Source organism: Onychomys torridus, chromosome 19, assembly GCF_903995425.1.
Source record: "Onychomys torridus chromosome 19, mOncTor1.1, whole genome shotgun sequence".
NCBI lineage: Eukaryota > Metazoa > Chordata > Mammalia > Rodentia > Cricetidae > Onychomys > Onychomys torridus.
In genome coordinates this window covers 18,423,770-18,438,622 of record NC_050461.1, presented here as the reverse complement: position 1 = coordinate 18,438,622, position 14,853 = coordinate 18,423,770, and the positions used below count along the sequence as shown (strand labels likewise).

Below are 14,853 nucleotides of genomic sequence, written 5' to 3'. Positions count from 1 at the left end.
ATGTGTAAGGTACTAGCGTATGAGGTGGGAGGTTCAGAATCTGGATGGAAAGACATAGCTTACTGAAAGAGTTATTAAAAAAACTCTGACAGAAAATAAGAAATGAGCTATAGCAGTAGATTTGAAGGTGCTAAACTAAGTAGGGTGATGGAGATGGAAGACTAGACTGAGTTTATAGACTTGGAAACATTCCTCCCACAATTCAAGGTTTAATATCACATCAAGGACACCTAGAATTTGTTTCAACATATTGTCCTAAATGTCTCCTGGAACAAAATGAAGACATAGAGATGTCCAGGATGCCTTTGGATTTTAAGAACTATGCGGGAAGGCTCCAGGATGTAGGGATGGGGTTTTCAAGTGATAGCCATTGCCTGTGCTTCCTAGGATAGTCCCTTTCCTGGGAAGAATAAGAAATGCATTAGCATGTTCTAAAAGGTCGGTGAAGTACTTCATATGAGTGAGTGTTTACAGAAGAAAGTTTGAATATAGACTACAGCTCCATAGGGCCTATGGGAAATTAAAAAAAACTATGGTTTTAGAGTTCAGGTAGCTGGATTTAAATAGCAAAGGCCAGGTGGGCATAATCAGTACAAAAGACACAAAGTGTAGCCAGAGTTCTAGAGTCCTAGGGGTTTGGAGTAATGACTAATAGACCATTTTATTCCTAGGTGTGAAGAAGGGAGGCATGGCAGCTTTCAACACAATCATCTGACTTGTGTCAACAACCAACCCTCCAAACCACCCCCCTTCAAAATTAAATGCAGGTGAGCACTAGACAAGGATTGGAACCATAATTGGAAAGCACACCCTGGGTGAGTTTCCAAGTCACAGCCAGTTATCAGACCCAGAGCCCAATGGCTAGAGATGAAGCAGCCTCCCGTGTATATCTGTACACTAAGACTCCAGCTCTTTTGCTAAAGAAATATGTTTACCCACACCTGGTGAAAGTTAAGGATCTGAGGTGCCACTAATAATAGGCAACCCCCAACACTATTTTGGTGTCATTAATAAAGTGAAGGATTGAAGAAGCCAGAATTAAAGCTGGGCAATGGTGGTGCATACCTTTAATCCCAGTGCTTGGGAGGCAGGGGCAAGTGGATCTCTGTGAGTTCAAAGCCAGCCTGGTCTATAGAGCGAGATCCAGGACAGCCAGAACTGTTGCACAGAGAAACTTGTCTTTAAAAACAACAAAACAAAACAAAACAACAACAACAACAACAAAAACTAAACAAAAAAGCCAGGGAAGAAATGGAGACCATCCTGTGTCATTCTCTTCAGCCTGAGTGTATAACAGGGATAGATGTACTTAACCATGGACTGCACATTTCTAATGCTTAGAATCATGGCACAAATTTGGTCTTTTTTAATTTTAGAGGCAGTAGCTCCCCATGGAAGACGCTGCTCCAACCCGTTTATTGAGTAACTCAGAATTTCCCCAGTTCAGATACTATGAAAAAAGGAGACTCTAGCAGGTTCAAACAATGAAGCAATTTTCCTCAGTACCAAGACTGCAGGACTCAACAGACTCAAGGGTGCCTGAGGCAATCAGTAGAGGAGAGGTAAATCAGAGCTCCTGTCAACTTATGCATCTTCTTCAGTGAATCACTCTCTGCTTAAAGAACAGTTTCTGCTATGTCCCAGGGTCCCACTAGAGACTGAATACCTGGCCATGGGTGTAGCCTGAAGGTTTCTCTGGTCTCATCTGGCCCCAAGGTCCCACAGTCGCTTATAAAATAATCATTCAAAGGCTTAATATTAATTACCATTTGCATGGCCTATAGCAGGCTTCTTGCTAGCTAGCTCTTATAATTTGACACATTTCTATTAATCTAAAAGTTGCCAAACGGCTTTATTTATCAACCAATCAGAGCAACACATATTCACAGCATACAGAAAGACATCCCACAGCACATTGGACACCAAGAAACTGCAAGAGGAGATGCTCAGTCTGGGCTGTATATTATCAAACCCTCTTAGTTATAAGTTCATATACTACCATGCATCATGTGAGGGGAATTGTACAGATAAGATTGGGCTTAAGCAATTCCTTGGAGTAAGAAACTTTCATGAACAGGTGTCCAGATTCCCATTCCAATGACTGGATGTTGCATTGGTGATTCTCTACCACCCCACACATACAGTCTCATGAGATATTCCCTGTGCCCAAATGACAGAAGAAAATAAAAATACAATACCATTCACAAAATGAAGTAACTTTAAAAATGGACATGGTAATGCATGCCTGTAATGTCAACACTTAGGAGGTGGAGACAGGAAGTACAAGGTCACCCTCAGCTCTACAGTGAGTAGAAAGCCAGTAAGGGCTACATGAGGAAATTTATATTATATATATATATATATATATATATATATATATATATATATATATATATTTCCTCAAGTAGCCCTTGTCTTAGTTAGAGTTTCTATTGCTGTGAAGAGACACCATGACCACAGCAACTCTTATAAAGGAAAACATTTAATCAAATGGCTTATAGCTTCAGAGGTTTAGTCCATTATCATCATGGTGGGACATGGAGGCCTGCAGGAAGACATGGTGCTGGAGAAGGAGCTGAGAGTAAATACATCTTGATCCATAGGCAACAGGAAGTGAGCTGAGTGTCTTACTGAGAGAAGCTTGAGCAAAGGAGACCTTACCCACAGTGCCACACTTCATCCAATAAGGCCATATCTACTCCAACAAAGCTAATAATGCTACTCCCTATGAGCTTATGGGGGCTAACTACATTCAAACTACAACAGTACTGAATTTAATTGATTTGTTAGGGTAATGTGATAAAGATTACAATGCTGAGCATTAAAAATTCATAAGGAAGTAGAGTCAAATATGCTTATCTTAATGTCTCACACTATTGCTCACTAGAGAGCTTTCATCAGCAAGGAAGCTGGTAAGTGGTACACTGTCTAGTTCAGTGTCAGCTGGTCTCTGTTCTAGGCATTTCAGTGTGATAGACCCATAAACATAGTGGCCCTTTTGACAGGCAAGGGGGACATGTACACTCCCAATTGTATTGATTCCTCTCACCAAGCTGACATAGCTACTACTTCTAGAGAAGTCCTGTTGTGCCAGCAGCAAACCCAGTAACTAGTGTTTGATAGGCTACTGACTCATAAAGACACAGCGAGGCACTTAGTGATAAATTGTTTCCATCAGATTTCTCTCACATACACCCTCCTGAAAATGAAGGAATGAATCATCCTTATTGGAAGTGCCTTTGATTCTAAGGATGTGTTTGGCTGACTTGCCTATGAATGAATGTCATTTCTAGAATTATTATTTGATGACTCACAGAATGATTTCCTTACAGACACTGCATCCTGGAATGTATCATTTTAGATAAAGGACCCATAGTAAAGGAGTCACATTGAAGCTATGGTCATGGCAACATGGAATCCACTGTTTCTATCATATACCTCATTATTCAAAAGTAGCTGCTTTGCTAGAATGCTAGAATAGATTACTAAAGGCTCAGTTCACTTAGGGAAAAGGCTCTGCATGGTTGGAACCTGTCCTACAGGATGTGGTATGTGCCTTGAGCTAATGGCTACTACATGGTCCAAACACTAGAACTAGATCTGGAAACCAAGATAAAGTAGGGATTGCTATTCATACCATGCCACTCATGAACTTGCAGAATCTGCATTTTGTTCTCATATCCCATTAGCCTCAGTTAGATTATAGGCCTTGCCAATTCTTGGGGGAAGAGGAAGACATTCATTGTTACAAGGGGTCACAGGAAAGATCCATAGAACTATCTCCATGGCTACCACCTGCTCACTTTGAATCTCAATGGCAAAGGTCTAGCAGATGAAGGCACTTTTTAACTCTGGTATGTTAGTTGACCCTGATTATCATGAGCACCTAGGATTGTTGCTAAATGATAGTAGAAACAGATATTTCTAGATCTCAAGGGATTCAACAGGGTTCCTTTGTCCTTCTTCTGTTCATTCCTCTGTCCTGATGAAAGACCTGAAAAAAAATTCAGTAATAACCCCATCCTGATACAGGAAAGCTCATCAAGAGCTTGGTTTCCTCAAGAAAATGACTTACGTCATCTGAAGTACTCATCAAAGGTGAGGAAAATCTAGAATAGATGGTGCAAACCTAAGTTTGACAAATATCATTAGTGAAGTTTGAGATTGTTCCATCAGGAGCATCTGCTTGCTATGAGGACCGTCTTGTCTTGAGTCCTTTTGAAATTTGCAAATGGCTATGGCATTAAAATTTTGGAGAGGGATGGATTTTATAGAGGGTCAAATGGATCTGAAAAATCCAAGGGATAGATTGTGGGAGATACTTTTGGTATCCTCTGCCACGTCTTTTGATTCCATCTGCAAGTGATGGACAATTAAAGAGCACGCCACAGCTCTCGCACTCTCTCTCAAGTTCTGCACCTCTCTACTCTTTCCAGTGCCACAGAATTTCAGTAAATCTATGTTGAATGGCACATACTAGAGCAGTGATGCTCAACCTTCCTAATGCTGAGACCCTTTAATACAGTTCCTCGTGTTGTGGTGACCCCAACCATAAAATTATTTTCATTGCTCCTTCATAACTGTAATTTATGAATTGTAATGTAAATGTCTGTGTTTTCTGATGGCCTTAGGTGATCCTTGTGAAAGGGACATTTGACCCCTCATGACCCACAGGTTGAGAACTGCTGCTCTAGAGTCTCACTAAAGAAGGACAAAGAGTCAGTGCATTAATTCTGAGACGCATTCTTCTGAGGGAAGCTCCTAGAACTGAGTTCCCATGGACATGGTGGAGCCAATTTAGCGATGTATTTATTCTTCAGTGGCTTTTCCTTTCTATGTTTCAGCTTGATGCTTCCCTAAACCATCCACCAGGTAAAGTACCTGCTTCAGGTCCTACCTTCAGAGCATCCCAAAGTCGATGAATAAACTAGTTGGCTTCTGGTTGGTTGCGATGCTCCTGGAAAAGGTTGGCTTTGTTAATAAAGACAAGGGTTACACTAGTGAAGGGTAGGAAGTGAGCTAAAACCAGAAGCAGGCACTTACTGAATATTTATTATGGGTTAAGCATTCAGAAGGTACTAAATACACTCATCTAGATCAAACAACATCACAAAGGAGACCTATAACTTGATGTAGGCTTATTGTATGTGCCAAGCTTTGGGTGGTTACGTTAAAAAGCAGAAGTAAGAGTAGGAAGATGATTGATGTGTGGTATACCTGAGTAAGTGTAATAAATTTTGCCCTAAAATGTGAAACAATTCAGCATGTGGTATGTGAGAAATACAAGAACCCCTCAAATTCCTTCTGTTCAATTTCCTTGTCTCACAGAAGAAGAAACATTGTCAGGCCCAGAATGTGAAGATTCTAGTAGTCTTTCCATCATCCTTAGACACTTGTACCAAGGAGAGGAGTTGCCACTGGAAAATATTTAGCTAAAAGTATTCAGCCAGCTGATATGTTTATTGATTCCATTGACGTTCAGTTGCATGTAGAATCTCTATTGATTTGGTGCCCATGTTACCAAACTTCATTGTATGGTCTGGGATTAAGTCACATTTAAGTACAGAATCCTCCTGAGAGGCAGAACACTGTGATGTAAAAGAGGTAATACCTGTGAGATCAGCTTGTTGCCCTCATAAAGGGCTATGGTAGAGATGCAGTATGAGCTATCTACCGCAGCCCATACCAAGGTCAATCTCTATGACTCTTTTGCCTGAAAATGCCCAGGAGAGGAAAGGGGAGAAGAATATTTTCTCCACCTTTCCTTTCTTCAAATCTTATGTCCAAATATTCTCTTTTCTCAGGCAGGAAATGACTCTCTTACCTGGACTTGGGAAGCAGTTGATAAATGCTTATTGGCTGATATAGAAGCAGGCCATTTCTAGTCTGGAACAAGTTTCCCATTATTATCTTTCATTGCAAAAATATGATAACTGATACAAGAGCCCAGATACATATATATAAATTTATTAAGGGATGTGATGGGGAAACAGACTCACTAATACAAAGTGAGGGAGATGTGTTGCTGATCCAGCTTCTGTTCTCCTCAAGGCTTATGGGAACCAACCACAAGCCACTTTCCACAGCCTGACCCGGTCTCCTTACCCAAAGAGAGAGTGTGATCTTCTCTCTCTTTTTAAGTGGTCATATATGCAGACAAGAAGCCATGTCCTAAGGCTTGTACCCCAAAGCTTGGAAAGGAATTCCCACAATAGATGAACAATTTTATTCATTGTGGTAAAATACATCTATGATGACTGGTTTTATTCATTGTGATAAAATATTCCAACATGAAATTTTAGCCATTTTAAGTTCAGTCATCATTACCGTCTGTCTCCAAAACTTTGCCCCTATTACCAATTAAACTGCATGCATTAAATGCCACTCCATTCTTTCTCTCCATCCACCACTGTTCTATTGGTCTCTGTGAATCTGACCACTCGAGGTACCTCATACTAGTAGAAACACACTCTATTTGTATCTTTTTGACTAGCTTAATTCACTTAGCATAATATCATCAGTATTCATCCACGGAGCCTATAGCAGCCCCTTAAAGACTGGTTAAGATCCCATTGTGCTTACAACATCCTGTTTATCCAACCATCTGTGTATAGAAACTTACTGCGTGAAGGAGAATAGAGCTGCAATGATACTAGTATACAGATATCTTTGAGTCTTTGCTTTCAATTAATCCAGAAATGCATTAGGAAGGTGCCAGCTATTGTATAATATTTTATACAATATATATGTGTGTGTGTGTGTGTGTGTGTGTCTGTGTGTGTCTGTGTGTCTGTGTTCTGAGGACCCACCATATTTTTTCAGTGTATCATCATTTTATATTCCAACTAGTAATGCACAAGTGTATTAAATCTTCCATATAATACTTACTACTTTCTATTTTCTTATCATTTGGTTTGGTTTTGATAATAGCCATCTCATTGGGTAGGAAATGGCATCTCATGGTGATTTGATATGAATTTCTCTGGTGGTTGGAGATATTAAGCATCTATCTTTGCAGTTTCTCCCTGGTAATTTGTATACAGTTTGGAAAAATGACATTTCAACATTTTTACCCATTTTTTTGAAATCAGGCTCTTTGTTTCTGAGTTTTAGGAATTCTTTATATATTCTTGATATTAATCCATTGTCAAGTATGTGTCCTGCAAATATTTCCTTATGTTGCAAAGATTTCCTTTTCAATCTTGATTGTCCCTTAATCTGCCAACATTTTTAATCTTGATGAAGGCCAATTCGTCTATTTTTCAACTTGTTGTCTGGGCAACAAGTTGAAAAAAGTATCTACACTCATGTTTTTCTATGTCTGTCTGTCTGTCTCCCTCTATCCTTCTCTCCTTTCCTCCTTCCTCTCTGCCTTTCTCTCCCTGCCTCTGCCTCTTCCCCTCCCCTGTGTACCTTTTTGTCTCTGTCTGACCCATCCTCCACCCCTCCCTCCCTCACCTCTCCCTCTCTTTGCCTTTCTTTCTCTTGCTGCTCCAGTCTGTCTGATAGGGTCTCGCTACATTGTGGTCCTTCTCCTGAATCAGGGGCCCTAGTAGCTGCTGGCACAGAATGCTGCACCAGCTGATCCACTGACTTTGGAGCTTACATTTCAAACCTAATTTTGATTCTTCTGATCCTTAGTCAGATACGTTATCGATTGCATTCCTGGCTGTGATTTTCATTCCAAAGTGCTGCAGTCTGGAGTTTATCTAGGTTTTCTGAGCCTGAAATAAACACAATTTTGTAAGCTTAAGAAAAAAAACTACAAAAACTGTTACTTTTTATAAATTTCAATTTTATAACCATGTTATTCTTTCTGAGGACCCCTCTTGGTACGTTGCTGCAAGCTTCATCTGATTCATTATTAATTAACTATTGCAACCATGAACGAAGTTTTCATCACTCCCCTACCAGTAAGCATTTTTTTGGTGGTGGTGGTGGTTGGGGTGGGGGTGGGGGACAACAGGGTCTCTCTGCATAGACTCACTATGTAGATAGACCAGGCTGGTCTCAAACTCACAGAGATCAGCCTGCCTCTGCCTCTCAAGTGTTGGGTTTAAAGGAGTGTGCCAGCATACCTAGCTTACCTGAGACTATTTTAAAAATCATTCTGAATGTATACATATATCATAATTGAAATGTTATCATACAGAAGAACTAGTCTAAGACATTGCTAGTGAAAGGATATCAGGAAAAGATTTACCTACAAATGGCTTACAACTATTGTTTAGTGAATCAGAAAAAACTTCCAGGTGGAGTGGTACATGTATGTAATAGTAGCACATAGGAGGCAGAGGAAGAAGGTTCATGAGTTTGAGGCCAGCCTGGACTAAATAGCAAATTCCAGACATGCCCGGGCTACATGATGAGATACTATTTCAACAATATCCAGAAATTGAGCTTTAATGTTGGTTTTAATTCTACCTCTGCTATTGATAGGCTTAAAAATTTGGGAAATTCTACATTTCTGATCTTTAGTGTGTACAGAATTAAGAGGTTAGGTTCTGTGGTGGAACAATCTTTTCATACACGGGGAATATTTGCCACACTCATTGGTTTAATAAAGGGCTAAATGACCAATAGCTAGTCAGGTAGAGGTTAGGTGGGACTTGTGGGTAAAAAGAGGATGCAGGAGATGAATAGGCCATGCTGAAAAAAGGTACCACCACATGTGGTAGAGCATAGATAAGAAATGTGGGTTAAGTTAAGTTGAAAGAGCTAGTTAGTAACAGGTCTAAGCCATAGGCCAAGCATTTATAATTAATAATAAGTCTCCATGGCAATTAGTGGGGAGCTGGCAGTCCCAATGAAAAACCCTGCTTACAAGGCTCAAAATTCCCTTCTAGCTCTAATAGCTAATAACTGTTTTTATTTAATGTTTATTACTCTATCTGCCTTCAATCTCTACCCCTGCTGGACCAAGTTTCTGAATTACTATGAACCCATTTCTCTGGGACTGTTCTCAAAGGCCTCATGCTTTCACCCATTGGTGCTGACTCCTCCTCAGAGAGAAATTCTAGAATGTACCGGACGATAACCTACCATTGTTTGCCTTTCACAGCTACACAGAATGCTTAAGACAGTAAGTGCATAAAGAGAGAATAAACCGTTTTCATGGACAGCTTTGGAAGCTCTGCTCTAAGACCCACAGACCCATTGTCTGGGAGCTGGCTCTGGTGTGCCTGGCAAACAGTAATGTCAGGAAGTGTGTGGCAGAGCAAATGGCTTGTTTCCATGTTAACAAGCAAAAGCAGAGGCTGTGGTCTGACCTAGGAGCATCTTACAGTCTTCACCACTTTCCCATAGTACCACTCCGGGGCCAAGTCTTTAACACGTGGCCATTTAGGAGGTGCCTATCCAAACTATAATACCCACCTACATTGATGCTTCCTTTCACACACCTTTGGCTTCTGGTGTCCTCTTGAAAGCAATAGCTTTTATTTTTCTATTCTGGGGGCTGTGTTATAGCTCCTCTTCTATATTTAACTGAACTGAGCATCTCCATATAAATGGCCTGCAGGCATTGCCAATGTTAACCACGTTTCACGTTGAACGTATCTGTCCCAGTTGCCCTTCTTTTCCTTTCCTGAGGTGGAGTCCTGTTTGATTGTTTTCCTCTAGGTGCATAATTTCCATTCCTTCCTTTTCTGTGTGATGAACATATTTAAGGTGGCAATTCCTCATGTCTCGCCTAATAGGTACCATGGACTCCTCATCCACATAGTGGTCCATTTTCCTCACAACAATTATTTCATGTTTCTTGCCTCAGGCTTTTCAGGTGCTCATCTTTGTCTTCAAAATAATCTCCCAAAATCTCATTGTCAAGGCACATAAGTCTTGCCACCCATGAGACACCTTGACACCTGCCCTACCACACCAGTATTCTGACACCCCATTCAAACTTAGCTCTAGCCACATCACAGCACCTGATGTTTCCTAAATAGGCCATCCTCTCTCATCCTCAGGGCTTTGGCCTTGCCAATCCCAGAGCCTATCCTCTCTTCCCTCTTTATCTGAGATATGTATCCTTCAGGAGGATAAACCTTTTCATATGCTGTGAAGCCTCCTCCGACACTCCAAGGCCTAAGTGTACCCATGTAGTCTAAGTGTACTCCCTGAAGTCCCTTTAAAATGGCTTAATTCTGTCTGTCTTCTCCACTAGACTGTTACTTCAGGACAGATACCAATGGGCAGCCTCAATACCTGGAACTCAATAACACTTAGTGACTGCTTCTCAATAAACATCTCATGATAGAAGCTGGTACCGTACAAAGACTTCCTCCTAACTACCATCCCTCCTTTCCTCTCCTTTAGTATGCCTTCTTTAAAAGTGAGCCTCTGTGTTACAGGATCATGAATGTGTTACAGCATACATTACATTTCTGTGTATTATTTATAATAAATATAATTCCACACAAAATGACCTAGTTTATTAACTGTTCTAAGACGCTAAGCCCATAGAACACTGGATACCTTCTGAGCATAAAGTTTGGGGGCAGTTCTTTAGCTTAAGGTAATGACGGCATACACTCGTGTGCCACACCCTCTTACTTCCAGGTCAGAGCTGGAAGATGCAGGTAACTGTCTCCTTTCAGAGGATTTATGGGAAAGGAGAACAGGTGCAGGGAATAAGTGGATGCTACATAGTCATTTCTGTATTTCTAGTCCTATGGTCTTTCCACTTGATTATAGAGACAGAATCCTCAAACACTGTTCCTGCCTCAGCAAGATATGGCTATAAAAATTTAATGAGCATATTTTTATTGGAAATATGAAGGACAAGAGAGTGCTAACATGACTGAGCCTTCTCTGCCCCAAATTTAATGAAATAATACAAGTTTCTGTCAGGACCAAAGAAAACCAATTTTTCAAACTCCAATAGGTAGTCCATATATCCAGAAATGAGCTCAATCTGCACTAAAGGAGGTTTGGGGGCAGTTAGATAAAAGTTACCATTCCTCAGGAACTTGTGAAGCTGGTTCCTCTCTAACAGAAGGGACACATGACTACTGGTGGCACCTATCAGCATATCAAAGCTCATGCTGAACTCCAGGCTCCTTCAGTATCATAAGTACCCATTACACATTTCAAAGTCCATGCTAGTATCCCAGTCCTTCTGACCTCTTCTGCTAACCTAAACTCCCTCCAGCTCATGGGCTTCCCTCCACTCAGCTGCTCATTCTCCTTATAACCCTGCTATTCTTGCTTTGTTTTTCTCTCTCTCTGCTCTGGTCCCGCTTCTCTTACCATGTTTCCTCCATTCACCATCCCCTGCTGTTCTTCCCTCTCTTGCACACAGTTCAGTCGGCTGGCTATGTTCAGTCTACTTTGTCTCCCTGGTCTGGACTCTTCTAGATGTCCCTGGCTCTCTCTCATATGTGCAATCAAAACCTCCCCCAACCATAACATGGAGGGTCATGCTATCAGTTTACACAGTTCCTAATTCTCTTTTGTTAGGGCTTAAGGGGGGCAGAATATACACATGCATTGCTCATTACCTGCCTCATTCAGAACATTGGAACTGAATTCATTTCCTGGAAGGTCTGCTACGGAGGCACTGATGATCTCGCATCTGGCAAATGTCTTCCCAGTTTCAATCTTCCTTTCCTTTTGGAATTCTAACAGATTTGAAATGTTTTAGGATCCTGTTCAACTTCATTTTGTTTAGTTGTGGATTTTGGTTTTTGTTTTGGCACATTCAGACACTTGGTTAGTTTAGCCCCCAATTTCATTTGCTAGCATTTTCCATTTTTATGTGATGGCTACTTGCATGTTAAGGAAATCACATAAAGAGGAGGAACTCAGTTCTGCAAAACTAAGTGTAATTCTATAAAGTGTGTTTTCCCATTAACCTAAATGGACCCCCCACTTCAACACAGAATACAAGTCTTCTTAAAGTCATTTGACCTAAAGAGCAGAGATGCTAAGAGAAGATCAGTACAAAGTAATACATTTAGCATGGCGGGAAAAGTACATGGAATGCCAACTGGACGAGCCCCCAATCTTTAAGGACTGACTCATTCCATTGTTCTGCCTTCCTCTCTCTATTCCAGTCCTATTCTAATTTCCAGCCAATTATATTTCATCCACAATTGTTCCAGGCTCCATTCCACTGAGGAGAAAGTGGAGTGCGGCTGACTGTAGAGGTACACTCCCCCACACCTCAGGCACTTGGCATTGCTTCATTCGATGTGGTGTGGCACACACTAGGTCAGCGCGACCCTGAAATGGTCAGGCCTGGGTGAGTTTGAAAAGACCAGTCAAGGCTCTGATTACTCCGATTACTTCACTCCCACTTCTCTGGAGCAGAATTCCTTGGCCTTAGATAAGTTGTGGATATGCCCTGTGCTGGGCCTGCACACAAGAGGCACATGCTCGGTCAAGCTGCAGGCTTGTTGCTAACCGAAGGTGACCATCAACATCTCATCTTCTCTGGACTGTTTAAAAAAGAAAAACATACACACAAAGAGAAGACTGCACACTCAGGCACAGGGAAGTAGCCAAAGCCTGTGGGCTGCTGGAACGGATTGTAAACTACAGGATTGGGTGAAGTGTGGGTTACGGAGGTGACAGCTGTGGGCTCGCACGGTCAAAGGGAGAGGTGATGCTGCGGGACTACCGGGCTGCAGGACTGTTAAGGCCGCGTGCGACTGTACTCTGGAGGCCTCCGTGGTGCAGGGCTGCCTGTCGCGGGGCTGAAGAGCTGTGGAGCTGCGGGCTGAAGGGATGCAGAGTGCGGGTCTGCGTGCTGACGGCTGGAGGGTTGGGGGGTGCAGAGCGGCAGGTTTGCGGGCAGCAGAGCGGTTGCCGGGGACGCTGGAGGAATGATGGGCGGAGCTTGGCTGCCAACTCGGGAGCTGCAGGTTGGTGGGTTGCGGGGCGGAGAGCTGCGGGGCGGAGCTTGGCTGCGGGGAAATGACGTGGTCAGCCCCGCGCGCTCGCCCAGCCCCGAGCCGCGCGCCCTGGTAACGGCGCTCCGCGGCTCCCGCGTCCGCGGCCCCGCCTCCCGCCGCTGCAGCCCGCCCCGTCCCCGCCTCCCTCCGCAGCCCCGGCGGCGGCCGAGTCTCGGGGCCCGGTGGCCGCTGCTTGCGGGACGCCTGCCGCGCCGTCGCCAAGCCGGGGAGTAGGGGGGACGCGGCCGTCGCGGGCAGGAGGGAAGGCTCCGATCGCCCGGACTGGAGGGCGCGGGCCGGCGGGTCGGCAAGCCGCCACCCCCCACACCCCCTCGGCTGTCGCCTGCCCCGCGTCGTCGCTGCACCAGCCTCGCCTAGCGCACGGGGACAGGTGCCCCGGCCGGGGTCTGCCGGGAAGATGGCGACCCCGGGCATGAGCTGGCAGCAGCACTATTACGGCGGCTCTGCGGCCGGGGCGGCCAAATTCGCGCCCTCGCCGGCCGCCGCGCAGATGGCCGGGCACAGCATGGACTACAGCCAGGACATGCACCTGAAAATGAGCAAGAAGATCGCCCAGCTCACCAAGGTACGGGGGTCGCGGGGGGTTCGGGACTCACCTGGCGCCGGGCAGAGGCGGCCTCTAAGAGAAGCAACAGCCAGAGTTGCCTCCTGGGCCCCGCCAAAGTTGGGTGGAACGCTGGCCACCGAACTTGAGCTAGACCGCACCCCGCACCACCGCGAGGTTTCCAGGGCTTGCACCCCGTGGCCGACTAAGACCTACTAAGAGTAAATCAGCACAGAGCACAGGAGGGCTTACTTTCCGGGTTCCACAATAGTAAATGGACTTTCCTGTTGCTCCGGTGTCTCTTGCCAAGGGCTGCACGAGGCACCGAGCTAAGAGTACCCCGTGAAGTACTGACCGGTTTACCTAACATGACCCGGAATCCTCGGAGTTAAATCAGTGTCTGCTCCTGGTTCCCACAGTTAACGGGAGAATAAACTTCCCGAGGTTATTCCGAGGACTGTAGGAGGGTGAAACATACCTTGCGTGCCATTTTAGGGATTTAATGAGTCATTCCCTACTTACCCTGACATAATGCCAAATAAGGTTTATTAGATGAATCACACTGTGTTTGCATTTAGTAAATGGTTCATCTTATCAGAAGATAGTTTTCAAGGAACCCATAGATACATCACCTGCACAGTTTTCCAACCGTTGTTGAGGGTGGTATGTCGGTTTGTGAGCTCTTTTTCTAGTTTAGTAAATACTGATTAATAAAGGGTGGGTCTGTGTAGATCTTACTAGCAGTGTAGCGCTGAGTGGAACTGATTTGTGGTTTCTGGAAGTCATTCGCTGTGACCACCTTCCATAAGACTGTCGCAGCTTTGAAGAGAGAAAGGTGGGTTTGAGGTTCGCTGCTTGGTAATCTCCTGCGAACTGGTTCAACTCCAGAGCCCCATCATCACATTTTACTAGAGTTTAAAGAGAGGAAAGGGAATGCCTGGGGAAAGGGAATAAAGACAGGGTTAAAAAAAAGCGATGTGACTGAGGATGCAAAGGAAGATACCATGGAAGGAATAAAGAACGAAGGGAGGCATGGAAATATAGATTTTAAAAAAATAAACAGAAAACACAGGATCATGACTTAGGCCAAGCCAAGCAACACTACCTTTTGTGGAGTTTCCTTTTTGCTTTTTGCATTGTTTGTCCCTGCTCTAAGCACCAGCTCAGAGATACTACATGTGCAAATTGTTACTATTTGCTTTTGTGGAGGGTCTCCAAACTCAGAACGGAAGGTGTAGGATGTAACTATGGCTACATGTTATCAGAGCATTTACATGGTTGTAACTAAAAGCCAGGCCTCCCCAGTAGTTCCATCTTCAGAATATTGGTGGCCATAGTGAGGCTCATGAATATTTGTTCTGGCTTTTTTTTTTTTTTTTTAATGCTGTGTCCACA

At 43.6% G+C, this 14,853-nt stretch overlaps 1 protein-coding gene across 9 annotated transcripts in view; it reads left to right on the top strand.

Moving 5' to 3' along the window:
* The first annotated feature begins 12,985 nt into the window (after positions 1 to 12,985).
* Fam184a (family with sequence similarity 184 member A) overlaps positions 12,986 to 14,853 on the top strand; it is a 148,792-nt gene continuing 146,924 nt past the window's right edge. For 5 of the 9 annotated variants that reach the window (XM_036168593.1, XM_036168590.1, XM_036168592.1 and 2 more), the window contains exon 1: positions 12,987 to 13,479. In XM_036168593.1, the coding sequence (XP_036024486.1) occupies positions 13,312 to 13,479 (168 nt within the window). In that variant the 5' untranslated portion in view covers positions 12,987 to 13,311. Of the gene's footprint in view, positions 13,480 to 14,853 lie in introns of all 9 variants that reach the window. The other 4 variants (XM_036168597.1, XM_036168596.1, XM_036168594.1 and 1 more) reach the window with 2 other exon arrangements.